At 45.6% G+C, this 26847-nt stretch overlaps 1 protein-coding gene across 4 annotated transcripts in view; it reads right to left on the reverse strand.

Annotated features, from left to right (window-relative positions):
• Positions 1–26847, reverse strand: part of GAB2 (GRB2 associated binding protein 2) — a 183296-nt gene that overhangs the window by 13338 nt on the left and 143111 nt on the right. For all 4 annotated transcript variants that reach the window (XM_040630909.1, XM_040630908.1, XM_008707388.2 and 1 more), the window contains exon 3: positions 11636–11879. In XM_040630909.1, coding sequence (XP_040486843.1) covers positions 11636–11879 — 244 coding nt within the window. The remainder of the gene's footprint in view (positions 1–11635; positions 11880–26847) is intronic.

Below are 26847 nucleotides of genomic sequence, written 5' to 3' on the forward strand. Positions count from 1 at the left end.
CCCCCCCCCCCCCCCCCCCCCCCCCCGAGCGTGTCCCACCTGTCTCTGCGCCAGCCCTGGGCCTGATTTACCTGCCTCTGGAATGCTTCTTTGATGCAGTGGAACTTTACACCAAGTACCAAAAAGAGCCTTTTTGCTCCGCGAAGGTGTGACAGGCCTCCCCCTCTCCACTTCCGTTCCTCCTTCCCGCCGCACGCCGCGCCCCGCGGAACCCTGGCCGTGCCTCGTGCTAAAGCGGCTCGGGTGTGGGTCTCACGCTTCCACCTGGGGCCGCGCTCCCGGGACCCAGGGGACACACCTGCCATCCCGAACCCTGGCCCAGTGCCCTCGTGGGGCCGGGTCCGATGAGATGCGAGGGGAGGGGCAGGTCACCGCTTCAAGAACCGGGTGAAAGGAGTTACAGGAGGGAAACAAGCTCGCCGGAAGCTGTGCACTCGGACAGACAGACGGCCAGCAGCAGGGCTGGCTCCACGCCAGCCTCTGCACTCCGCTCCAAGCCGCTGCCACGGTGTGCCCCCTCTTTCAGCAGATCCAGAGGGGGGCTGTGAGCACTCGTGAGTTCTGCGGCCTTTACTACTGTCGTTAAACCCTCACTGAGGCCTCGGTCACCGTGGGGTCCCGAGCTGCTTTCCTGGGATGAATACTGGGAAGCGGTGCATTTCCAGAGGCTTCCCTTGCCGGGCTGTGGGCTGACAGGGGCCTCCTGGAAGGAGCGAGGTCCTGGGCCGGGCATGTCCCGCGCGAGGCCATCTGAATCTCCCCCCCCCCACCCCAGTTCTGAGATGGGAAACCCCGCAAATGGCCGAGCTGCGCAGGCAGATGCCGGAACACCAGCGTGCAGGGGAGCTCGCTGGAGGCAGGGGCAAGGAGCAGAGAACGCACCCCGTCCAGCCCGCAGCGCCTGCCCCTGCTCCCACGCCCGTGGCCGCTGGTGGGTGGCCCGAGCCCATCACCTCTTGCTGCTGCCGCCCTGGCCTTAATACCGGCCAGAAACCGCTCCCTTATCTTTTAGGAACGGTTTCCTAGTTTTCCTCACTGCTTAGTTTTGCAATAGTTCTTTGGCCTCTTTCCACATAATTTCACGTACCACAGGACACCTTGATTTCACTGTTTTCCACGCTACTCTTAGTACCTTCACGATGAAGGCCCAGTCTCCTTTTTAGTAGCATGTTCCCATTTAAAGAAAGTGAATACGCACATGGTCGTAAGTACACTGACCACCATTTAGGTCTGTAACAGTCCCTGGCCGTCGGAAGAGGTCATACGGACCATTCTTCTGCATTTAACCCATCCCACGTGGATCCTTCGATGAGGGAAGAAAATTCAGAAAATGCTATCTCACAATCTCTGAGAGGTGAGGTGATCTTTGCATCTCAAACCCTTCCGGCGGCAAGTTTGTGCCTGCCTTCTCATCGCGGTTACAGAGCAGAGTTACATAGACGAACTAAGTGAAACTAAAAGTCGTCTCTTCTCTGCCTTTGGTCAATCAAAGGCACTGGGTGAATGAGTCAGAGGTCTTAGAAATGATGAATCAAAGGTAAGTTCTCCATCGCCACTTCTCATTTTACTTCTCACGCACCTTCTCTGCGCGGGATACTGCTGCAGGGCCCGTGACCCATTCCGACTGGAATCCCATCCCTCGAAACCGCATTCCTCCCCCCACCCCGTCTCCGGGCCCCTGAACTACGGCCTTCTGAGGCACGTGACTCTCCACACCACATCACCTGCTAAGGGTTAACAGCCTCCTGGAAACAGGAGGAAACAGAAGGTCCAGAGTCTGAAATGAGGCCCTAAAGGCTGGAGGGCAACAATAAATCCAGGGAAGACAAAAAGGACTCCGCTTGTCTTGATGGTGTCTGTTCAAAACTCCCTCCTTGGCGACAGTTACTACTTTGAGGAGCGACTTATTTTTGCTCAGGGGAAGAGCGAGATTTTGAGAACTGAAGTCATTTTAGCCGGAACGCCTGTCCAGTACTTAAAGGAAGAACAGTGGCTAAAACTGTAGTGAAGGATAAGTAACTCAGAGTTTCACCTCTAAGGGAGTTAATTTATTGTATAGTATGTCAGGTTCCCCCATAAATGAAAAAAGGAACAGATAAAGGCTGGTTATTATTAGTCTCACTAAATACTCTTTCACTACAGTAATCCCAACAGACGTATTTATGTGTACGCCGGGCAGGGATGAATGAGCTGGGTCTCTCTCCCAAGTCCCCACTCAGAAGGAACCCTATGAGGGGCGCCCGGCCAGCTCGGGCAGTGCAGCGAGCGACTCTTGACCCCGGGGGTGTGAGTTCGAGCCCCACACGCTGGGTGTGGAGATTACTTAAAAATACAATAATGAAAAAAAAGATGTAACCCTCTGAGATTATTTTGGAGATCACATGAGGTAACTAATGTGAGTGCGCTCCGTAAACTGTAAAGCATTATTTCTTTTTCTCCAGAGTGCCTAGCATGTAACATGAATGTCAGAAGCAGGATGACAGTACATCTGTCAACATTCGGCATCGTCAGTCTTTTTTCTTTTACCCATTCCTGTGGACACGAAGCAAACATTTCCCTGGTGACTCAGCATCTTTTCATTTGCCATTTCTGTATCTTTTTTTGGTGAAGTGTCTATTTAAATCTTTTGCCCATAAAAAAAAATTGGGTTGTCTTAAGTTGTAATAATGCTTTATATTTTCTAGAAATAAATCCTTTGTCAGATATATTTGTTTTGAGTATTTTCTCATATTCTGTGACTTGGCATTTTGTGGGGATTTTTGAAGAAAAGTTTTAATTTTGATTCAACTACTTTATCGATTTATTTTCTTTTATGGGTCCCCTCTTTTTGTATCCTGTGATACAAATCTTTGCTTACCTCAAGAACACAGAGATGTTTTCTTCTAGAAATTTCATACTATCAGATTTTACATTTAGGGTCTCTGACACATTTATAACTTTTGAGCAGTGTGGTATCAATAAGGTTTTTTTTTGTTTTAATTCTATATGGACACCCAGCTGTTCCAGCACCATGTGTTGAAAAGACTTTCATTTCCCTATTCGCACCTTTGTCAACACCTGGGCACATGCACGCACGCGCACACACACACACATACTTTTCTGCTCTAGGGAGCTCTGTATGTTTACCTTTTCATCAATACAAAACAGTCTTGAGGAAGATAAAGACAAAGATTTGTTTGTTTGCAAATCTTGATATCAGGTAGTACAAATCCTCTAACTTTGTTCTTTTAAAAATCATTTTGGAGGGGCGCCTGGGTGGCACAGCGGTTAAGCGTCTGCCTTCGGCTCAGGGCGTGATCCCGGCGTTATGGGATCGAGCCCCACATCAGGCTCCTCCGCTATGAGCCTGCTTCTTCCTCTCCCACTCCCCCTGCTTGTGTTCCCTCTCTTGCTGGCTGTCTCTATCTCTGTCAAATAAATAAATAAAATCTTAAAAAAAAAATAAAAGAAGTGGTGAGAGCAGGTATTCTGTCCTTATCCCCAGTATTATGAGAATATGCTTAATATTTCTCTGTTAGGTATGATATTAGCTGTAGGTTATCCTTAGAAGTCTGCTATTAATTTGAAGAAGCTCTCCTCTATAGTTTGCTAAGAAAATTTTTATGAAGAGGCCTTGAGTTTTGATAAATGCTTTATGAGCATCTACTAAGGTGATGATTATATTATTTTTCTCCTTATCCTTTTATTTTTTTTAAAAGAGAGGTAGAGAGGGAGAGAGAGAGAGAAAGAGGAGGGGGGATTGGCAGAGGGAGAGAGAGAATCTAAAGCAGGCTCGATGCCTAGCGCAGAGCCTGACCCGGGGCTCAATCTCACAATCCCAAGATCATGACCCGAGCTGAATTCAAGAGTAGGATGCTTAACCGATTGAGCCACCCAGGTGCCCTCTCCTTATTCTCTTGATGTAATGAATTACAATGGCTGGTTTCTTAATGTAAAACCAACCTTGCATTCCTGGGATGAGCACCACTTTATCACGAACTATTATCCCTAATGATGTATATATACACACATATATTCCCTAATATATTAATATCCCTAAAACACACACACACATTAAATATATATTTTTAAGTTGGATTTGATTACTGTTGGTTGTTTGTTTTTGTAAAAGAAAGGACTTCTGCATCTATATCCACAGGGAATATTGCCTTCCGATTTTCTTTCCTGTAATTCCTTGTCTTTGGTATCTGGGTTATTCTGGTCTCAAAAAAAAAAAAAATGAGTTGCAAAAGGACCCTCTCTTCTTACGTTTCCTGAAAGAATATGGGTAATATTTGCATTACCCCATTTTATAGAATTCACCAGTAAAACCACCTAGGCATGGTTTTCTAGGTATTTACCCAAGAGAAATGTAGCAAATGTCTACACCAAGATCTGTTAGTGACATTTATGGACAAATGCATCTTGATTTGTAAAAGCTGAAACTGGAAATGACCCAGGTGCCCACCAGCATAGGAATGGATAAATAAGTAGCGATATAAAGGTACACTGAATTACTACTCAGCAATAAAAAGGAACAACTAATGATACATGTAACAACATGGGTGAATCCCAAAAGCATTATGCTGTGTGAAAGAAGTAAAAACAGTGACTACTATATGAGTCCACTCAAGTAAAATTCTAGAAAATGATGACTAATGTAGTGATAGAAATATTGTCAGTGGTTCCTGAGGAATGGGGTAGAGGGAAGTATGAATTACAAAGGGACAAGGAAACTTTATATGTATTGACACTGACTGTACTTTAATTACACCTCAAAAATTGTAAAAAAAAAAAAAAGTAAATAAAAGTATGGGGTGGGGGAAAGGGGGAGGATTCTAGAACTTAAAATTCAATTAAAAGTCATCCAAAATGAGCACAGAGAGGAAATAAGATTTTTTAAAAAATGAGTAGTATCAGTGATATATGGGTCAGTATTAAGTGGTCTAATGTGAAGAATAGAAGGAAAGCAGAGATGGAATGGGGCAGAAAAAAAATTCGAAGAAGAAATATTGGTAGAAATTTTGTTGTACTTGATCAAAAAGAGCAAAAAATAGAATCAGAAAGCTAAATGAAGCCCCAACCAAGAAAATACACCTGGGAATATCAGAGTCAAACTGCTGAAAAACAACGAATAAAAGTCAGCAAACAGACAGAAGTGCAAATAGCCAAAATAATCTTGTAAACAAAGTGAGAAGTCTCATACTTCCCTGATGTCAAAACATATTATTACAAAGCTACAGTAATTAAAAGTGTGGTACTGGGGGGCGCCTGGGTGGCACAGCGGTTAAGCGTCTGCCTTCGGCTCAGGGCGTGATCCTGGAGTTCTGGGATCGAGCCCCACGTCAGGCTTCTCCACTGGGAACCTGCTTCTTCCTCTCCCACTCCCCCTGCTTGTGTTCCCTCTCTCGCTGGCTGTCTCTATCTCTGTCGAATAAATAAATAAAATCTTTAAAAAAAAAAAAAAAAGTGTGGTACTGGCCCAAAGACATATAGACCAATGGAACAGAATATAAAGCCCAGAAATAGCCTTCACATATATGATCTAATGATTTTCAGTACAGATGCTCAGACCATTCAATGGGGAAATGACAATCTTTTCAACAAACGGTGCTGGGAAAATTGGATATCCATATGCACAAAAATGAAGTTAGATTTTTACTTTACATCATATATAAAAAATTAAAAAATAGATCAAAGACCTAAACAAAATGCTGAAACTATAAACTCTGAGAAGAAACACAGGAGGAAAATCTTCCTGACAGTGGATTTGGGAATGATTTTCTTTTTAATATATGACACCAAAAGCACAGGCAACAAAAGTAAAAATAGATATATTGGACTGCATCAAAATATAAAATTGTGCATCAAAGGACACAATCAGCAGAATGAAAGGCAATCTACAGAATGGGGGAAATATCTGTAAATCATATATTTGGCAAGGTGTTAATATCCAGAATATATAAAGAACTTCTACAACCCAACAACAACAACCATCCAACCAGATTTAAAAAAAAAAAAATGGGGGGGCGCCTGGGTGGCATAGCGATTAAGCGTCTGCCTTTGGCTCAGGGCGTGATCCTGGCGATCTGGGATCGAGCCCCGCATCAGGCTCTTCTGCTATGAGCCTGCTTCTTCCTCTCCCGCTCCCCCTGCTTGTGTTCCCTCTCTCGCTGGCTGTCTCTATCTCTGTCAAATAAATAAATAAAATCTTTAAAAAAAAATAAATAAAAATAAAAAAATAAAAAAAAAATGGGGAGAGGCCTACATAGACATTTCCCCAAAGAGATACAACAGCTAACAAACACTGAAAAGACACTGAACATCCATTAATCGTTATGGAAAAGTAAATAACCCACAGCGAGGGGTGCCAGGGGAGCTCAGTCGGTTAAGTGACCAACTCCTGATTTCGGCTCAGGTCAGGATCTGAGGGTTGTAAGAATGAGCCCCGTGTCTGACTCTGCACTGGGTGTGGAGCCTGCTTGGGATTCTCCCCCCCCCCCAGCCCTGCCCCACCTTTAAAAATAAAAACAAAAACAGAAACAGAAACAAACCAAAAAACCCAAACAAACAAAAAACCAGAAAAACTCCCAAACCATAGTGAGATACCACCTCACAGCTGTTAGCATGGCACTACCAAAAAATAACAAATACTGGCAAGGATGTGGAGAAATGGTCACCATTGTTCACAGTTCTAAAATAGTGCAGCCACGATGAAAAACAGTACAGCAGTGTCTCAAAAGACTGAAATTAGAATTATCAGAGGATCCAGCAATTCTACTTCTGGGTATGTACCCCAAATAGCTGAAAGCTGACTCCCTGAAGAGTATCTGTACACCCAGGTTCACAGCAGCGTTATCCACGACAGCCAAAGGTGGAAGCAACCAAGGTGTCTATTAATGGATGAAATAGACAAAATGTGGCATAAACAGGCAATGAAACTGCATTCAGCCATAAAAAGGAAGGACATTCTGACACAGGCTATAACATGGATGAACCCTAAAGACATTATCCTAAGTGAAAAAAGCCACTCACGAAGACAAGTACTGTATGATTCCATTTATATGAGTTACGTAGAGAAGTCAAATTCATACAGACAGTAGAAAGGAAGGTGTTGGGAAGTAGGAGAAAGGGGAAATGGGGAATTTTTAATGGGTGGAGAGTTTTAGTTTTGCAAGATGAAAACAGTTTTAGAGACTGGTTACATAACAATGTGAAAGTACTTAACACTAACTGACCTGTACACTTAAAAATAGCTCAGATGATAAATTTTATGTGTATTTCACAATTTTTTTTAAAGAGGAGAAAAAAAAACATTCAGAGGAAGATAGATACATTACTATAGGAGTCTAACAATAAAAATAACAGCTCCCCTCTCATACAATGAATGGCAGAAGACTACAGAATGTTATCCTTTAAAATGCCAAAAGAAAATAAAAAAAATAAAATAAAACCATCATTCCAGAATTTTATATCCAGCAAGATATCTCCCAGAAATGAAGGTGAGATGCACCTGGGTGATACGGGAGGTTAGGCGACTGACTCTTGGTTTTGGCTCAGGTCATGATCTCGGGGTCGTGAGATCGAGTTCTATGTCAGGCTCTGTGCTCAGTGGGGAGTCTGCTCAAGATTTTCTCTCGCCCTCTCCCTCTGCCCCTCCCCTCCACGCACGGGCACTCTGTCTCAAATAACTAAAGAAATCTTTTTTTAAAAATGAAGGTGAAATATAGATTATTTCCAGATAAATGAAAACTGGGAAAACATGTCACAAGGGGACTCATATAGAAATGATAAGGAAGCTCTTCACGCTGAAGAGAGGACCAGGTGAAAACCCCACTAGGCAACATTTAGTATCTGCGTTCAACAGTCACATATAGTAATGAACTGAGGAGGGAAAATTATGCAGATATTTACTATTTCTGCAGCTCTTCCTTCATTCTTGAAGGTTTTAGTTTCCTTCTGGACTATTTTGCTTCAGCCTGAAGAACCTCTTATCACATCTTTAAATCAGCTCTCTCGGATATTCTCTTATTTTTCTTTCATTTGGCAACCTCTTGTTTTCATTCCTAAAGGACAATTTTTCAGGATATAAACTTGTGGGTTGATAGTTTTTCTTTTCTTTACATTCATTTTTATGGAATATGGTTATAATACAGGCTTTTCGAGTTGGGTCTGATAACTCCAACAACCAGGTCATGCCGGGGTTGACATCTGGCTTCCCCTTGAGGACCAGTTACATTTAGCTGGTTCTCCGTATGCTGAGAAATTCTAGATTATACATCCTTAGTATTGTTAATCATGTTGCGTAGATGCTGGGTTCTGTTACAATCCTCTGGAGAGCGCTGAGGTTTTTGTTTTGCAGCTGTCACTGTGGTCAGACTCAGGCTGCAAGTTCCGTCTCTCCTCCTGTATGTGGTGGTGCAGATCTCGGCTGAGCGCTCAAAGCCCTTGCGATGCTCGTCAGGTCTGTCCCGCACATGCGCAGCTCACGGTGAGCCCGAGACTTGTGTGGTTTCATTCTCAGAGTCAGGAAACCCCTTCTCCAGCTCTCTTCACTCTGGGCACTGCACTGGTTCCTCTAGCAAGAAAGATGGGCTTGCTCTCACAGTTTCAGCTGTCTGCCCCAGCGCGCTGCTGTGTGAGTGGCCCCCCGCCCCGCCGCCCAGGGCAATGCCACGAGATACAGAGGATTCACCTCTCCAGCAGTGCCCTCTCCACGTTTTGCTCCCCTTTATCATTTGCCTCATTTTATTTTTATACAATCAAGACGATTACAGGGCAATCGTATTTTGTCCGTAGTTTTTACTTGCAATTGGGGGGAGGGGTAGCCTGTGCGTGCTGCTGCGACCACACAGGGACTGGCACTCCCCACTGATTTTTTAGTTTCTCTCTCTCCTAAATTTCACCATCTCTTCACTCTAGCCAGCCTCACCTCTTAATACCGTGGATTAAAGCAATTAACACACTTACCGTTGTATGCTACTTGCACCTTTTTTTTTTTTGAGAGAGAGAGAGAGCACACACAAGCAGGGGAGGGGCAGAGGGAGACAGAATCCTAAGTAGGCTCCACGCACAGTGTGCAGACTGATGCAGGACTCGATCTCATGAGGCTGAGATCATGATCTTGAGCCGAAATCAAGACTTGGATGCTTAATCCACTGAGCCACCCAGGCGCCCCTTCCCCCCCCAGCTCCGTTTAAGAGTTAAATCTCTTTCAGTTTCTGCCTGCCTTGTGATTGCTCTTCAGTGCCTTCAAACAGTTGTTTTTTTATGTTGTGCCCAGAGTTTATAATTGTTACAGTATGTTTAGTATCATGCAAACTACTCCAATACCTCTAGAAATTATATGGTGTTTCTGGCCCAAAGAAAGCTTCCTTCCCAACCTCCATCACTTGGGAATTCTGTTAATGTTGTTTGAACTTATTTTTTCCAAAAATCTCCCGGCTCCTTCTCCTCACTCCCCTGCTCCCACACCCCCACAAGTGAAAGCAAAGACACAGAGAAAAGCACAGCTTGCTCAGGGCCCCACACTAAGGCTGCTTCCCCAACTGCAGATCCGTTTTGTCTCCCCTGTTATGCTCTCTCTCTGTAACACAGATGCGTTTGGATATTTTTTATGTACCTACTATATGCCTTTGGTCCTGTCTTTGAAGGGCAGTAATATATTAATATAAGTGTCCACACTATGAAGCAGAGCGTGCCAAACGTGCGAGAGAGAATAAAAAACTGCTGTGGGAATTCAGAGATGTGGGTCTCAGCTAGGCAGATTAACAGAGGCTTTACCGAGGAGGAGGGGGTGCAGAGAGTGGGCCCTAACTGCTAATTCAAGCAGACACATTTACACATCTGTTCCCTGCTGCTCTCACAGCCGCATGGGAGTGGAGGTGGTGGTAGCTGTTAGTATTATATAAAGCCTTCTACTTCAAGTGTGATCCGAAGGCAAGCCCTGGAAGTGAGCAGAAAGGCAGGATCTCGGGACCCGCTGCAGGCCTACTGATTCAGAATCGGCATTTTAACCAGATCCCTAGATATTTCATAGGCACCTTAAGGGTGAGAGGCATTAATAGAAAGTCCACTTTCAAGAGAATGATGATTTTAAGACCTCACCTTCTCTACTCCGAGGCCAGGTCACGTGAAGTGGGGGTGGGGCACAAGGAGAACAAACGCTCAGAAGTACTCGGATGTGCTCCTGTCACTCTGCTCATCAGGGAGCCTTAGGAGGAGCCCTTTCCATTCTACAGGTCAGGAAATGGAAGCTCAACGAGGTTCAGTAAGCGGCCTGAGATCACAAAGAAAGTGGCAGAACCTGAATCTGGACCCGCACCTGCCGGACTCCCAAGCCTGTACACGCTTCTAGCCTCCGCATCCTGCCTGCCGGAGGCGTGGGAGCCAGGGGCATCGGGGCTGTTTACGGCGCGGCCGCGAACTCATTCTGTCATCTCGGCTCATTCATCCCACCTTGTTTCTGAGCTCAGCTCTTTCCGTCTAAGTTGATGGAGTTTGAACTCGTGGAAGTTCATAAACAAAGGAATCCCGAGGCGTCAGGAAAATGGGTATTTGAGGCCACCTTAAGACAGAGCGCAGGCAGCGCGAGCCGTGTCATGGTCCCGGCAGCAGGGTGACGCAGTGTGGAGTGCAGGACCGGAGCCGAGCAGCCCTGGGCTCTAGTCCTGCCTCTGTCACGCCATAGCTGGGAGCCTCACTGTCCTCATCTAGGAGACGGACAGAATGATCTGTATCGGCTGTCTCTCAGTGCATTTGACTGGTTCGAGTAAGATTCTGCTTGAAAATGTTCTATGATGTAATACATAATACAGTGAGTTCTCTACCTGCCTTAGTTTTCATAACACAAATTCGGTGTTTCTAAATGAACTGAGACACGTGATTGGTCCTCTGCTGGCCAGGATTAGCAACTGGGGACTAGCTCTGGTAAAGCCCATCACCTCTGTGCTTTTGTTACCCTAACAACCAGAATAAACGGTAGTAAAAATATGTATACGCTCGGCACCTGTGAGAGAACTAGTGGTGTCAGAAATACATAGACTATTATTCTAGAGCAGAGAGTCCTTGTTCTAGAACCTTCCATGGTGATGAAATGTTTCCTTACCTGTGCTGAGAGGGTAGCCACTAGCCACACGTGGCGACTGAGCACTTGAAATGTGGCCAGTGCAACTGAGGAACTTCAATTTAAGTTTTATCTTATTTGAACCCATTCAAATTTAAATAGCCACCTGTGGATAGTTCACGACCACACAGAACAGGGCTGCTCTACAGCAAAAGTGAGATATGGATTTGTTCAATACTGTAAGACTTTATAGCTATACTCTTATTGCCAACAAGTAAATTGACGGGTTTTTTTTCCCAATTCTGAAACTCTAGTCCCTAATGCCTTTTCCCCCCAGATTAAACATTTTTATAGCGTGATTTCTGATAATGGGAGGTTCCTCTGGAATCTGATCACCACTCTGTAGCAGCACAGCTGACACCAGTACCATGTGAAGGTTACCTAGGCAAAAGAATGATGCTTTGTTAATAAATGCATCTGTTTGTCTGAGAAAATGTTTTACTCCCTTGTCTTTGAAATTAAAAACAGGACTGGAAGCTCCCGAGTCCCGAGTGGGCCCCCGAGGCACCGCTGCTCCCGGCGGTCTCCTACCTGGCGTTCTCCGCTCTCCGGCTGACGCACTGATGCAAGTAGAGATACTCCTGAGGCGCACTGGTGGACAAGGCGGGCTGCATGTGGTTTGACACCGGGGGCTCAAAGGTGAACAGGGTGGGCTGGCTGGAGTGCGACGGGGCCGAGGACTTCCGCTCTCGGAGAAGGTGCTGACTGGAGCTGCTGAGCTCAGCTGGAGAAGAGCGGGGGCCGTGACTGGCGGAGGAGAGGTTTCTCAGGGAGTCTGTGAAACAAAAAAAGAAGAAAGGTGTCCTTATCCCCAAGTGGGCTGTCAGAGGAGGAAGAGATATTAAGAGCCGAGGCAACGATCCAGCTACAGTCGGCAGCCTCCTCTCCCCGTCACACACCCGCTCCTCCTTCTCTGCCCCTGGGAGAGGAGGGCTGTGGCCTCCTGGTGGACAGGAGATGCCCTGTCCCTCAGCGCTGCTCCCGGAGTCACCTGGAGGCCGCTCCCTGTCCCCACCTTGATGTTGTTCACCCAGCTCCCAGGAGGGTGGCCACCCATGGCGCGGGGGTGTGACTCTGGCCCTCACGCCAGGCCAGCCCTTAGAGATGTAAGTGCCACTGCCTTCCTCCTCTTCGGAGGCTCCTGCTGTCATCACCTCCATCAAAGCTCAGGCTGGCTTTGTTACATGAGCTTTGCTTCCTGAAGACTCATTAAGTCAGACCCTGGGCTGCGACTTACTGCATTAATGATAAAAGCACAAATGTATTTGGAGCAGACTGTCCTGTAAGACTGGTCCCAGCTCCTCCTGCCTGCCCTTCCAAGTCCTCTTAAGAACAACAATGGTTCCCATTCCCCAACTCTTGTGCCCACCATTCTGAGTTGGTTTTTTTTCCGCTTAACTCTCCTCTTAGACTTCCCTCTGTTGTGCTAGAAAAGAAGCAGGTATTAAAGACAGATCACAGCTGAGAGTGCTACCCTCCCCCCCCAGGCCAAGGGCATTACTCATTCGGCTGGTTCTCTAAGCCTAGTCCAAGTTCCTGAGCCTAACATACAAGGCCTTTTTGACAGTCTCACCTACTTCCTGCTTTTCTCCTCCTGGACCGAGGCATTCGGAAGCTTCATCAGTCCCCAGGCACACCAGCCCCTTTTATGACTCTTTCTTATGGGCTTCTGCTGTTCCTTCCGCCTGGATTTCACTTCTACTCTACTGGCACTCATTTGCAGACTTTAAGACCCTGCATGGATATCATATTCTCTCTGAAACCTTCCTGGATGTGGTGTTTTTCTGGCTGCCAATAGCACTTGGCCCATGCTTCATTGTATCCACTGTCCCTCTGCCTCCTTCTCTAGCCCATGAGTCTCTAAGACAGTGACTGATGCCGTTAACGCCTACGGTTCCAGGATTTACCCAATAAAGGCCAGGTGCACAGAGAGTTCTTAGTCTGCGTTTGTGGAACAAGCAAAAATGTTCATTCGGCATACAATAATTCCACAGTGAAACTTCTCGTTCAAGAGAAATAAAGGTTTAAAGATGTAACTTCTGGTGATGTGACAGCTAGTGGGGTGTGATGTTTTAGTGGTGGTGATGGTGGCTTGCTAGGGCTGTTCAAATCTTTTCAGAGGGGACACACTTCTGTTTCTACTCGCCGTTATCTGACCTATGTTCGTGCCCTTCTCATGGCCCTAGGCAGGATCACGAGCTCGTTAGTGCTCTATCGGATTAATTACTCTCCAGGCTTCTCTGATGCAAGGCAGAACTGCTCTGCCAGCGTCCGACAGCGAGAGCCATGCGCCCCTGGGGAAAACTGTTCCATCGACAGCTGTATTGACCTCCAAAATGAATTCCCATTACAGGTCTTGTAGTGAACTGGATGTTTGTTAGCAGAATCAATGGCTTCATTACTCCATTAGATGTGCAAGATGAACTCTCTAATGGCAGAGGGGGGAAGGTTTATGCTCGGGGATGGAGAAGCAGGGTGCCGGAGACGGACATAGCTGCGGCCTGAGAAGACACAGGGAAGGTGCAACGAGAAAGCCTCTGGGGCAATTCCACCTTTCCCGTGGTCTTTTTGGACTCCTCCACCCCTGCCTTGTCTTCAGTGGGGGCATTTTCAGGGTTCCACCCAGACCCTCCTATAGCTTCACTCACTCAGGAGACTCCCCTGGGGTAATCTTCCCCAGCCAGGTGAGGACGGCTCTCAAAAATCAATCTTCAGCTCAGTTCTCTATCCTGGGCTCTTGTCCTAGAACCCTCTGTGGGCTGGGCATCTCCACTCAGATGTCCCACATGCAGGTCAAACTCAGCGAGCCCCCTCCTGTGGTCTCCCACTCTGCGAAGTACGTCAGCGCCACCACGCCATCGGTCCTCAGCCAGAAACCTAGGCATTTTCTAGGGCTCTGCTTCTCAACAACCACACCCGCCACTATGTCGCCGCCTGGCTTCAAAGTCTTCAGGGGATCCCTGTCACGCTCAGGATGACCCGCAAAGCTCTCTCTTTTTAAAGCCATTTTCCTGTTTATTCCTTCAACCTTGTTTCTAGCCAGTCCTTCCTTGTGTTTCAAACAGAATTTTGGGAAGACAGTTAACCTTTCTCCCTCCTCACTCCATACATTTGGCTGTAAACTCAGCGAGGGCAGAGACACTCTCTCTTCCATAACAGTGTCATCCCTGGCATCAAGCCCAGTGTGTGATACAACTCCATAAATACGTGTTGATTAATAAAAAAAATGAAATACATAGCAAGAGGTCACGGTCCCTCCGTATCGCTGATTCGTCACCACCTCCAGAATCAAGTCCAGGTCCCCAAGTCCGACAAGAAAGGCCATTCTGTCACAATCTACTTACCCCGCCTGTCACCCCTCACATCCTGCGTGCCCCCTACACTGCACGCTTTGGGCTGTGGGTCTGTATAAAAGAGGAATGACCTCAGGGATGGGGTCCTCTGTCCAGGCTGTGGAATCACATCTGTGACCCAGGCTGTTTACTTGCAGAGCTGGAGAAACCATTTCACTTCTCTGAGCCTCAGTTTCCTTATTTACAAGTTGACACAGGGTGGTCACAAGGATGAAATGCATAAAGGGTTGAGACAATTTGGCATGTTTTAAGTTCTCAAAATGTGTCCTCGGCACTTCTGTATTCCTGGTGCCGAGAGTAGTCTCAGCTCACTGTGGGTATTGAATACATACTTGCTGAGTGACTAAAAGAATTTTCACTAGCACAGAATCAAATATGCTTGTTTCTTGTGGTCAAAATAAGAGGGGATTTCAAGGTTTGCTAATAAGATGAAGTAGGGGTTAAAATGAAGTGGGCCCACTTGGAATTCCATTCTATAAATACAAAGCCATGTCTGTGCAATCAGCCAGCTCCATAATGACCTGCAGTTTCAGAAAAATTCCTTCAAAGCTGTTCTGGGGCTAACCCTTGCCCAAATCTCACTTCTGCTTGCTACTTTAGAAGATTTCTACCTGAATGTAAGTGATTATTCCTTAGGGTCTATACTGGATTGAAGAGTGTCCCCCCAAAACTCATGTCTACATGGAACCTCAGAATGTGACTTTGTTTGAAAATAGGGTCTTTGCGATCTTATTAGTTAAAATGAGGTCATACTGGAATAGGGTGGGTCCTAATCCACTGATGGGCATCCGTATAAGAACAGCAAACAGAGACAGAGCCAGAGAAGGAGAAGACCGTGTGACGGCAGAGGTAGAGACTGGATGAACAATGTGATGTAGTTCTAGAATGGACTATTACTCAGCCGTCTAATGAGTGTTCTTTTTTTTTTTTTTTAAAGATTTTATTTATTTATTTATTTGTTAGAGAGAGAGTGCACAAACAGGGAGAATGGCAAGCAGAAAGAGAAGCAGGCTCCCTGCTAAGCAAGGAGCCCGGTGTGGGACTCGATCCCAGGACCCTAGGATCACGACCTGAGCTGAAGGCAGATGCTTAACTGACTATAATGAGTGAAGTTCTGATCCATATTACGACATGCATGGATCGTCAAAGCACTATGCTAAGTGAAAGAAGCCAGCGATTAAAGGTTACAGATTGTAATGATTTTATTTATATGAAATGTCTAGAATCAGCACATCCATGAAGACGGCAAGTAGACCAGTGGCTGCCTGGGGATGGGGGTGGGATGGAGGAGTGGGGATGGGGACTGACTACTGATGAGTATGGGGTTTCTTTCTGAGGCAATGAAAATGTTCCAACATTAGATGGAGGTGGTGGGTACACACAAACCTGTGAATATACTAAAAAACAATGACTTGTACACTTTAATGTCGTAATACATAAGTGAATTTAAAAAAACATACACACACACATGCATTAACACTTTCGCGAAGTATTAAGTCTGCGCAAGAGAAGAATGGTCTAATTAAATACGTCTGACCTTTCCTTCCTCTCTAAAGAGAATGCTGAACACTCAGTAAATACCAAGTCCTTACCAAAGGAGATTGAGTAAGAGACAGTCTCCCTTTCCTACCTTCAGTTCCCTGCACCTCCTCCAACCCCACCGTCCTGGGCTTTGCTCCACAGTCATAGCAAGGCAGTGGGAATTTCAGCAAAACAAAACAGCAAGAACTCCTTGGGGTCAAAAGACCCAAGGTGTAAAAGGTGAAGGAGATATTGGTGTGAAAACAAATGCGTACACTCACATGAAACGTGCATAGGATTTGTTTTTATTGCCTGGGTACCCCTTGAGGGAAGAAAAGAACAAAAAAGGACATTACGTGATGTGTGGCTGGGCTGTTTTTGGTATGTGGCCACAAGGCTGTTGTAATGATGTGTCTTGGGTCATTAGGAAGGGCAGTAATACAGCAAGTAGAAAATGGACGTTTCCAGACTTCTGGCCTGGGCTTCCATCTCCAAGTCTAGACTTAAGATAATGCCAGAAAACACTTGAGTCAAATTTGTTTTCTTTTAAACAGGGTTTTATTTTTTCCTCTTCTCCCTGGCTTCTTTTTAGGGCCCTAAAAATCACTCCCCTTCCTTTCCACAATCACCCCTGGGAAGCCTGCCCAGCACACAAACACTCCGCCCACCTTCTTGCAAAACTCTAGAACAGGAAAGCTCTGAAGGATTTTAGTAGAGGGGCCCAGCCCAGCCCAGCCCAGCCCAGCCATCAACTGGCTAGTGATAACAGGAGCAGGAAAGGGGCGGTTGGCGGGAGTTTCTGGAAAAGATGACTGGCCAAATAATGACTGGCTCCCTTATCTCAATGCCCTTTTTATCTTTATCCTTTCCCCCCTAAATCCCCACCCCAAGCCTCAGTGGGTGTCAGAACCCATGAAGTGGTAGACCAAAGCACATGCTGGAGCCCAGGCTGGATTCAGAACCTGCTTCTGCTAACTCCTCGCTTTACGGCCTTGGACAGGTTACACAAACCTCTTTGATCTTCACCTGTTCAATGGGGAAAATACATAATTTTCCAGGGCTGCTGCAAGGTTTGAGATCATACATATAAAGCATTTAGCACAGTGCCTGCTGTTCTTACTGCTCCCATTCCTTAGTACACAGGGAACTGCTGAGACCTTGACATTGGCCAATAGGTATGGAGTTGCTTTCCGAGCAACAGTGAGTGCTTGGAAGGTCACTGTTGCCTCTGTTTCTGTCCCAACTATACCCTGTACGATGTTATATATGGAAGGAGAACAAAAAGGACACTACGGACTATAATAATCACAGCTACCATTTATTAAGCACGTACTACGTGCCTCTAGTCTACTCTGTGAAGCAGGTATTATTTCCATTTTCCCCCCTTCTTTTTTGGACGAAGAAACTGAAGCTCAGGAAGGTAATAATAAGCTCTGGGGTCACACAGCTAGAAAATGGCAGAGCCCATGGGAAACAGATCTCACTTTCTTCCAAAGCCAATTCTTTCCATCCATGTAGAGAAAAGAGTTCCCATAGATCCCTATGTGGTGAACGGTGTTAGCTTTATGGGAGGCAGAATCAAGTAACAGAACGGGGGTCTAGGCCACGCTCTGCTGTCAACTGGCTGAGTGGCCCCGGGAATGCCGTTTCACCTTCCTGGGCCTCGCTTTCTCTGCTCAAAAAAGTAAGGACTGGGATGAGACTGGGGATGCGCGTCAAAGCCACCTTTGGGAAACATGAGAGCGGTTCGGCATGAGCCCTAATGAGTCATATTCACACAGGGATTTAGATAAGATCCACTGGTTTGGCTTTTTACAATCTCTGGGTCTTAAACCCAGGGCAGGGGTAGAAGGGTTGGGGGTCAACTGAAAAATCAGGGGCAAAGCAAGCCTGAAAAGCCAAATGAAATAACAAATTCTTCCAAAAATCGTTTTTTGGGTCATCAAAATTATATACCGGAAACCACCCTTGTTTCTCACTGGCTTTTCACATCATCTGCCTACAGCTAACTCCAAGAGGCACAACTAGTAACAGAACGAGCCTTGACGTGGGTTCAGAAACACGGGTTCTGACGCTACCCTACTATAGGGCCTCACGAAAAACTTTTACTCTCTCTGCACCTCCTTTTTCATGCTGCCAAATGCCGGAGAGAACACCCACCTTCCAAGGTTCTTTCGAGGATCTGATGAGATGGAATATGGGTAAACAGTAATTATTAAATACTCAGTAAATGCTTGCTGGCTTGACACCCAGAAGTGGAATGGTGGTAACATTCTAAGGGTTCCAACAGGGAAAAGACGATCGATGAAAGACTTTTGAAAACAGAAGGGTGTAGGATTCTATGGAGTAAGTCGTCCCTGCAGAAAGTTGACCGAGAAACAAGGACCAGAGGGTGCAGAGGTCGAAAAACAAATGCATGCTGACAGGGGCTGTGGGCAAGACGGGATCGAGAGCTCGAGGTCATTTTAACTCACAACCACAAGAAATCATTTAAAAATGAATAATCCTCAAAATCGTCTGACACACATCCTAATTAGAGGAATTTTTCACAAATTTAAAGCCAAGCACAAAAGAGCTTCACTCGACACAATAACTTACATAATACGGCAACTGGAAGGGGCCCGGAGTCTAACTGCTATTCATCACTGCCGTCCTTCCCACATTCCCAAAGCTTCTCGTTTCGGGTTGGAGACACTGTGGCCCAGAAAGGTGAGGCTACTTGTCCAAAGCCACACAGTAGGTCAGACCTCAATCCTGCAGTAACAATTCAGAGCTCCTAGTGTGGGGGTCCTTCCCCTGCGCTGCAGGAAAGATTTATCAGTATCTATCAGTGTGAATGAAGACGTAGTCTCCATAATGTGTGGGGGAGGGGAGGGGAGGGGCAATCAAGTCAGGGGATCTGATCACCAGGACACTGGATGGCAGGATTGGTATTTTGCTATGAGTTTATTATGTTACATTTGCATGGTAAGTAAACATTTGCTGGATCGAACTACTAAAGACTAGTATAAATAATTCCCCAAGCTCAAAAATACATCTCCTAGTGTTTATAGAAACTATAAAGGAGAGGAAGAAAAAAGGGGAGGCAGAGACAGGCAGTAACATGAGCCCCTGGGAGACCTTTTGGGGACTAGGCTGCCCATGCGATCCCCCTTCCAGGAAAGGATCTGAGAAAGAACACCCCCCCACCCCCACCCTCCCGGGCTCTGTGAGCCAAGTCAGAACATCCCGACCTTGACAGAGAGGATCTTTCAGCATACTTTAGCAGAAATCGATTGTGTGAAGGGCGCAGGGGAAAGAGAGTGACTGTAGCTGAGAGGCATGTCACAGTCTCTGGTCACACACCCTTACATAACCTCGTCTGCCCCGGGGCCCCTCACGTTAGAGCAAATGCCAGGCTTTCCATCAGGTCTCCAGTTAGAATGAATCACGCCTTCCTCTAAACCTTTCACAGTACCTCGTTCTGCGGGGTATTCTCCATCGGGGGCTCACAAGTCTGTCACATGGAAGGGGACAGAGAGCTGGTAGAAGTCAGGATCTGGCCCATTTCTGTTTCTCTGACAGTGTTTAGTGCAATGCTCTGTGCTTAGCAAAGGTCTGGTTGAGAACAAGGTGTTCGATAAACACACCACGGCGGTTGGCGGTCGGTCATTCTTCTTTGGGTCAGAAGCACGAACGGATAGCTCCAGGATCCCAATGTAAACTGTTCTTGAAGGGTGGGAGGAACTGTTACCACTTTGTGGGGTTTTCTGGGTTGTGTATGTATCTGTTTTAGGACAGCCAGCCTATATTTAGCCACGCATTGTCCTGTTGGTTTTAGAAAGATCAGTTTCCAAATTTTGTTTTCCCCTCACCTGCCGCACGTATGGCACACCGTGGCTGTGACAGAACTCACTCCTGCTCCTTTGAGTGGGGCTGGCTTGGCCAGGTGGTCCCCCCTCCAGGAGTTAATTCATATTTAGAACGAAACACTTGTCATTTACTTAGGGTCATGAGCATGGACTGCAGAGACCCTGCTCGGAGCTGCAGGCCCAGCAGAAAGAACGGGTCTTGTCCTTGCTCTGCGGGTTTATAGCACAGTTAGAAAAACCGAAGGATTTCTCTTCAGGGCAGCACTTCCTCCTTCCCCCGAGGAACTTTGGGAACCTAACAGTCGTCCCATAGGAATCAGTCCATCCAGGGGGCACCATAAGCTCACACGGCAATGATGTATTTGACTCCTGTGACCTTCCCACAAAAATAGCAACAATATATCTCTGTATTTTTAAGCTTGCTGGCTTTATAAGAGGTGAACTTCCCTGCCTTTTTTTGTACAATGACTTTCACTTAAGAGACAACTGGCAAACGGTGTGAAACATGAGTGTCAAACACTAACAGAAGGAGTTCATCAAGACGCCTGGCTGGCTCAGTCAGAAGAGCCTGCTACTCTTGATCTTGGGGTTGTGAGTTCCAGCCCCACATTGGGTATAGAGATTGCTTAAGAATAAATCTTAAAAAAAAAAAAAAGAATCATCAGCAATGGCAGAAATCACCAGCATAATACCTGAAACTGTTCTATTTTGGGTGGGGAGGCTGGGACTCTCGGACCCCAGCTTGCTGAGGGAATTAGGAGATCTGAGCATTATGAGAAGCCGAACTGTGGCTTCCGGAGACGTAGTGTGGTAGGGAGAATGAACGTGGATTTTGAAATCTGAATCTCAGCTCACTAGCTACAGAAGCTAAGGACGGTATGTGAAACTGAGAGTCCCAATTTGTACGCGATGTGAAACAGCAGCCTGCAGGGCTTGTCCTAGGGAGTAGAGAGACGCCACAGTCCCTGCGCGTCAGTGCTCCATGGAGGGGGGGTTCTCCCTCGGCACTCCGTCGTGGGAGGTGATCTGATGTGGGAGAAGAGCTTAAGCTGTGTGTTCACAGACCTTCAGGGTTTGATTGGAGCCGGGACTGGTGCCAGAGTGTGCAAATGGCCTCAGCTGACCTTGGTGTGGTGAGCAGAAGACCCCAGAGGCAAAGAGGCTGGTAGGACCCAGTTGTAACTGGCAGCTCTTTCTTAGCTGCTGTCTCGAGTCCTGGCGTCACAACGGGCTCCTGGCTTCATATGTGTAGCTTTCCTACTCCTCTTCCAGCCTCGTATTTTGATGCTTCGGCAACTCTAGGCTTTCTCTGCTGGCATCCAAAGAGAATCACATCTTTTTCACACCTCTAGAAGGGCCAACACCTGAGACCACATGCACGTGTGTCTCGGAAGGCCTGCCAAGATGTATTATTGCTACACTAGAACAGGGGCTGGCAAACTGTGGGCTGTAAGTCAAATTGGGTCCACTGGCTGCTTTTATAAATAAAGTTTTATTGGGACACAGCCATGCCTATTCATTTACATACTGTTTATGGTTGCTTATATACCACAAGAGCGAAGTTGAGTACTTGTGAGAGAACAGAAGGGTGGTGAAACCTAAAATATTTCCTATCTGGCCTTTTACAGAGGAAGTTTGCCAATCCCTGGACTAGAAGTTCTCATTCTGGTTTGTGTAATCACGTCCTCTTTCAAAATATTACCATCTAATTTAAGTCCATCATTAAGGACAGAGAGGCTGAAACCAAAACCAATGAATCCCAAACTTATGCTTTGAAAAAAATCAAGAGGAGGGGCGCCAGGGTGGCTCAGTCGGTTGAGCACCTGACCCCTGATTTCAGCTCAGGTCATAATCTCACGGTTGTGAGATCGAGACCCGAGGAGGGTTCCACACTGGGCGTGGTCCGTGCTTAAGAGTCTCTCTCTCCCGGAGTGCCTGGGAGGCTCAGTTGGTTAAGTGCCCAACTCGCAACTGTGGCTCAGGTCATGATCTCACGGGTCATGGGATCAAGCCCTGTGCTGGGTTCCACGCTTAGCAGAGAGTCTGTTTGGGATTCTCTCCCTCTCTCTTCACCCCTCTCCCCACTCGTGTATGCTCTCTCTCACTAAAATAAATAAATACATCTTTTAAAAAAATTCTCTCTCTCTCCCTTTCCCTCTGTAACCTCCCCCCCATCCCCGGCAAAAAAGAAAAAGAAAGACTCAAGAGGAGAAATCCTAAGAAAGGCCAGTTTGGAGACTGCATTAGTATTATTATAAGATCATATTCTTTTTCATTTTAGTATGTCTTGGTCACAGACAACATGCTAATTGCTGCCTCGCTTATAGAATATTAAAAGGTTCAAGAGAATAACATGATAAACTTATTGAACCAGGCTTGGAAAGAAATCACCAGATTGTTCTTGCTGATCCTTAATGATTTATTCTTCTTCCATATCACAGACGCACAGTTCTGGAAATGACCAAGGGATCGTTTAGTTCCATATTTTATTTTACTGATAAGACATCTAAGGTCCAGAGAGACCACATGATTTTCTTACCAGTGACTGATTGGTAGGTCTGAGCAAGAATGTCAGTTTCTTTTTTTATGGAATACATCAGATTGGAAGAACAATAAACATTATAAGCTCGAGTGGACTTTTCTACTTCTAAGGAAAGTGAAAAGAGCTTTCATTTAATAATCTAACACTGTTCCCTGAAGTTCTCAAAAAAGTCCAATATTATGACTGGAAAGGGTCAGAATTATAATTGACATGTTCTTTGGTAAAACAGTAATGTTTTCATATGTGTACATAGTATCTTCTTATTTGCTCTGGTATAATTAATACAGAAAAGCATGCTGGGATTATGACAAAGGTTGAACTGAATCTATAGATCGATCTGGGAGAAATAACATAATAACAATATCGAATGTTCTACTTTACAACACGATATCTCTCTTCCTTTGCTGGGTCTTCTTGAATTTCTCCTGGCAACGATTTGCCATTGTCTGTATAGAGATGTTGTATGTTTTTTGTTAAATTGATTCCTAAGTGTTTTATTTTTTGTAAAAGAAATTTTTATTTTTATTTTCCGACTGTAGGCTGTTCTCAACAACTTTGACATTTATAACAGCCCTGAAAAGTTGGCAGGGCAATGATCTTTCCAGATTCATTTCACATAAGAAGACTAAGACTCAGAGAAATAAAACGACTTACTCAGTATTACAGAGCTCTCAGGAAATGCCCAAACCAGGACTCAAACTCAAGTCTTTTTCACACCAAGTCGAAGAGTCATTCTATTATGCAGCTCGATGTGAGGGTAGAGAAGGAGCATATACTTATAAATTACAAGCACTACACAAATATCCAGTGGAATGAAAAAAAGGAAATCATTTTAATATGACTAATAAAGAGTCCAAGGCCCAGAGAGGCCTTTCCTGCTCACCTGACCTAACCGGGTTTCCAGTCACCCCTTACCACGTTACTCTGTCTTCTCTTCATCTAAGTGCTTACTGCTACCACTTAAATATTTTGTTTTTCATCTGTCTTTTCCCACTTGACTGTCAGCTCCTTTAAGAGTCTGAACCTCACGTGTTCTGTTCACAGGTGATGCTTCAGTGCGTTAGCCATAAAAATCTGCCTCTTGATCTCCTAATGTGGGCAGCATAACTGACTCACAGCCCCAGCTGCTGGCCTCCTGCATCCCGCAACTCCCCATGGCTGTTCTCATCCAGCGTCAAAGGAATGGCAGTAGTTACTAATACAGGCCTGTTCCTGTGAGGCATGGGACTCCTTTAATGGGAGACCTTGGCTCGAGAACCTTCGCTGGTCTGGTGGAAACTGTCCTAGAACTGCACTGCAGTCTAATCCTCCTTCCTGCCTTCTCTCCGTCACAGGTGTCAGCCCTGACCCCACTGCAGGCTCTACCCCCTTCTCTGGCTCCTTCCCATGATCCCTCACAGGTGTCTCACCCAATAAATCTCTTGCAGGTCTTAACTCATCCTGCAGCGGCTTCTCAGAGAGCCTGAGCTCACATACTCAGGGTCTAAAACAGGGCTCGAGGAACAAATGGTTGGCTGAGGTTCACACTGCAAGCAAAACCACAGACCCAGAATTAGTACCCAGGTCTCTGGTCCATCCATCCAAAGCCTTCTACACTCAGATCACTGAGCATCTGAGAAACATGTCCTTGGTGCCTCTGTCCAGGGGGGATAATTGCTCTGATGAATTTGAGGGCAAAATGTATTCACTAACGGCCAAGCCCCACAGCTGGCCTCTCAGCTCTGTTTGTAATTATGTGGACTCTAGTGGGCGTAAGAACATCTGTCCTAGATTCAGAGAAAACTGAAGTGATGGTTTTGGTCAGTGAAGAAAATCTGGCTTATGTTTAAATTAAAAGCAGCAAGAGCTCTGTGTGATGCCCTCTTAAAGGAGTCTAAGGAGAGCACCTACAACTGGCAGACTCAGAGACGGACACTGCAAGAGAGCAAAGGCAGCGGTGAGGCTTTCCCGGGTCTTTGGGCAGGTGCTGAACACCTGGTACAGGAACCACGATGACTGGAGGAAAGAACTCCATCTAGAATTTCAGGATATGGTTTAACAGTTAAGGGCATGCATGCTGGGACCAGACCGTCTGGGTCTGAATCTCAGCTCCTTTACCTACTAGTAAGTTACTGAACGTCTCTGTGCCCCGGTTTCCTCCTCTTAAAATGAGAAGAATAATAGGGATCTACCTCGTAGGATGATAGGAGTGAAGATCTGCGAAATGCTCAGAATGGTGCCTTGTACACAGTAAGCTCTACGTAAATATTAGCTTTTATAATTAACAGTAGTAGTAGACACCTTTGTTTTTAAGCACCTCAATAAATTAAGTGTAATGTATCTCAAACCAAGCAAGGTTTATTTCGTAAACATACTAATCACACACAGTAAAAAAAATGTTCTTGAGTTTGGGTAAAATAGAGAGAGGGTTACTTCGGATGTTTCGGTTTGGGGGACAGAAGAATAGCATGGTCCGTCTACTCAAAGGGCTGCCATGAAGATCACCGGGAAGGCAGGGACAATTTATGGGCCATACATTTACGTGATATTCAATGTGCACTTGTCACGCACCAAACACTGTGCTATGTCACTGAAGTGGGCTCTTATCTAATCATAATGCCCTGGTGAAGAATGTCTCGTTTCTATTTTACCGATGCAGAAACTGAGGCTCAGAAAAGTAAATGAACTCACCCGTGTTAAGACTGAACTCACCTATGTTGTGGGTTCATGCATTCGTACGATGCCAAGACCTATGCTCTTTGTACTAAACTGGCCTTCTGAACCAGTACGTACATGAAAGCATTTTATAAATCATACGGCCTCGTGTAAATTCAAGATGGCATCACCATCAACATCGTCTGGCACACTAGCAGGAAGCCAAGAAACCCACGTGCCAATTCTAGCCTTGTCAGTTAGCTGTACGATCCCGGGCAAATTAAGTCCCCTCCCCTGACCTCTGGATACTCTGTTACCTGAGGAGTCTGGAACTAAACCTTCTCTCAGGGCATTTCAAGACCTCATATTCTAGAATTTTCTCCTTCTATGAAACCTATTCCCTTCTCTACCTTGGCTGAGTGTTTTGGCTAATATGATTCACCAGCCATGAGGAATTTTGTTGGCTGACTTCATCTACGAAAGGGGTAAGGAGGTGGGGAATAAAAACAAACGATAAACAAATGATAGATACGTAACATGAAGTCTAGGTCACTGGCACACCCTGACTCTTCAGCCTAGTTAATACATCATTCATCTTGCATTTTTCTTTTTCTTTTTTTAAAATTTTCTTTATTTTTGCTCACTATTGTACTTTATAGCATTGTTTCCATAAAGGGAATTTTATTCTCTATGTCCTGTGAAAAAGGTTAGAATGTTTTCGAAGCTTCCTTTTTTCCTCCTCAACAGTGAATTTCTCGAAACAACAATATTTACAAATAAGTTGGAGTTTTTCAAACATAATTGTGTGTAACTATTTACAAAGTCATAACCAAACACAGCAACTAGATCATTTGAACATTCTTTGGGCCGCTACCATGTCTCTAGAATGTGGTGTCAGAAAGATGGAAGTTGTTTCTCACCCTCAAGCCTCTCACACATCCCCTCCCCGCCATTCCCAAACTTTGTGTTCTGGCCTCAAAGAACCGTTTCCAGATCCTCATGTCTCTGGGCACTTGAACAGCAGGCCCTGGAGAAAGTAAGAGAAACCTGACTTCTGAGGTGATTGCTGTGTTAATAAACCTGATTGTGGTAATCACTTCACAATGTATGCCGATATCAAGTCATCACTATGAACGCTTCAAATGCAGTTTGCCAATTATACCTCGATAAAGCTGGGGGAAAAACCTGGTATGTATAATTCTATTTATTAAAAAAAGAGAGAGAGAGAGAGAGAGAAATCTGAATTAACTGAGAAAATTCTGTATTGACTCGTTTTATCTGAAGTTGACTAAAACTTCAGCCTCTATCTCTGACCAGATGGGGCCCTGACACTGACGCTAAATTTAGAAATTTAAAAAACAATTTTTTTTTCCATACTTGAGGTTCACCTCCAATTTTTTTCTATCTGCTAAACATATCTTGGCACATAGCCAGGCATGGTTCAGTTAAAAGCAGGTGAGTCTTGGTGAAAACTAGGGGGCCTGGGACCAGGAACTCGACACAGATGAGGCAGGCTGTCGCTGGAAGAGCTCAAGGGTAGTCTGGAGGGAAGAACATAAACTAGAGAACATGGCAAGGCTCATGAGTCCATGGAGAACTCATGCTCCACGTGTCACACTCCTCCCTGGCACCTGTCCCTAGAACAGGACCTGCCTGACTGAGAGAACAGAAAGAGAAACTGGACATCACCTAGAAATGTGGAGTAGAGTCTGTGAGGAGGAGGAAGCCTGGGCCAGGAAAGCAGAAGCAGATCTTCAGAAATTCAGGCAGACAGACCACCGGTAACCCAGCAGTCTGCCACTGGGCAGTGGGGCCCCAGCCTCTGGGTTAAGGGTTTGGGTA

This window comes from Ursus maritimus, unplaced genomic scaffold (assembly GCF_017311325.1).
Source record: "Ursus maritimus isolate PB19 unplaced genomic scaffold, ASM1731132v1 scaffold_16, whole genome shotgun sequence".
Lineage (NCBI taxonomy): Eukaryota > Metazoa > Chordata > Mammalia > Carnivora > Ursidae > Ursus > Ursus maritimus.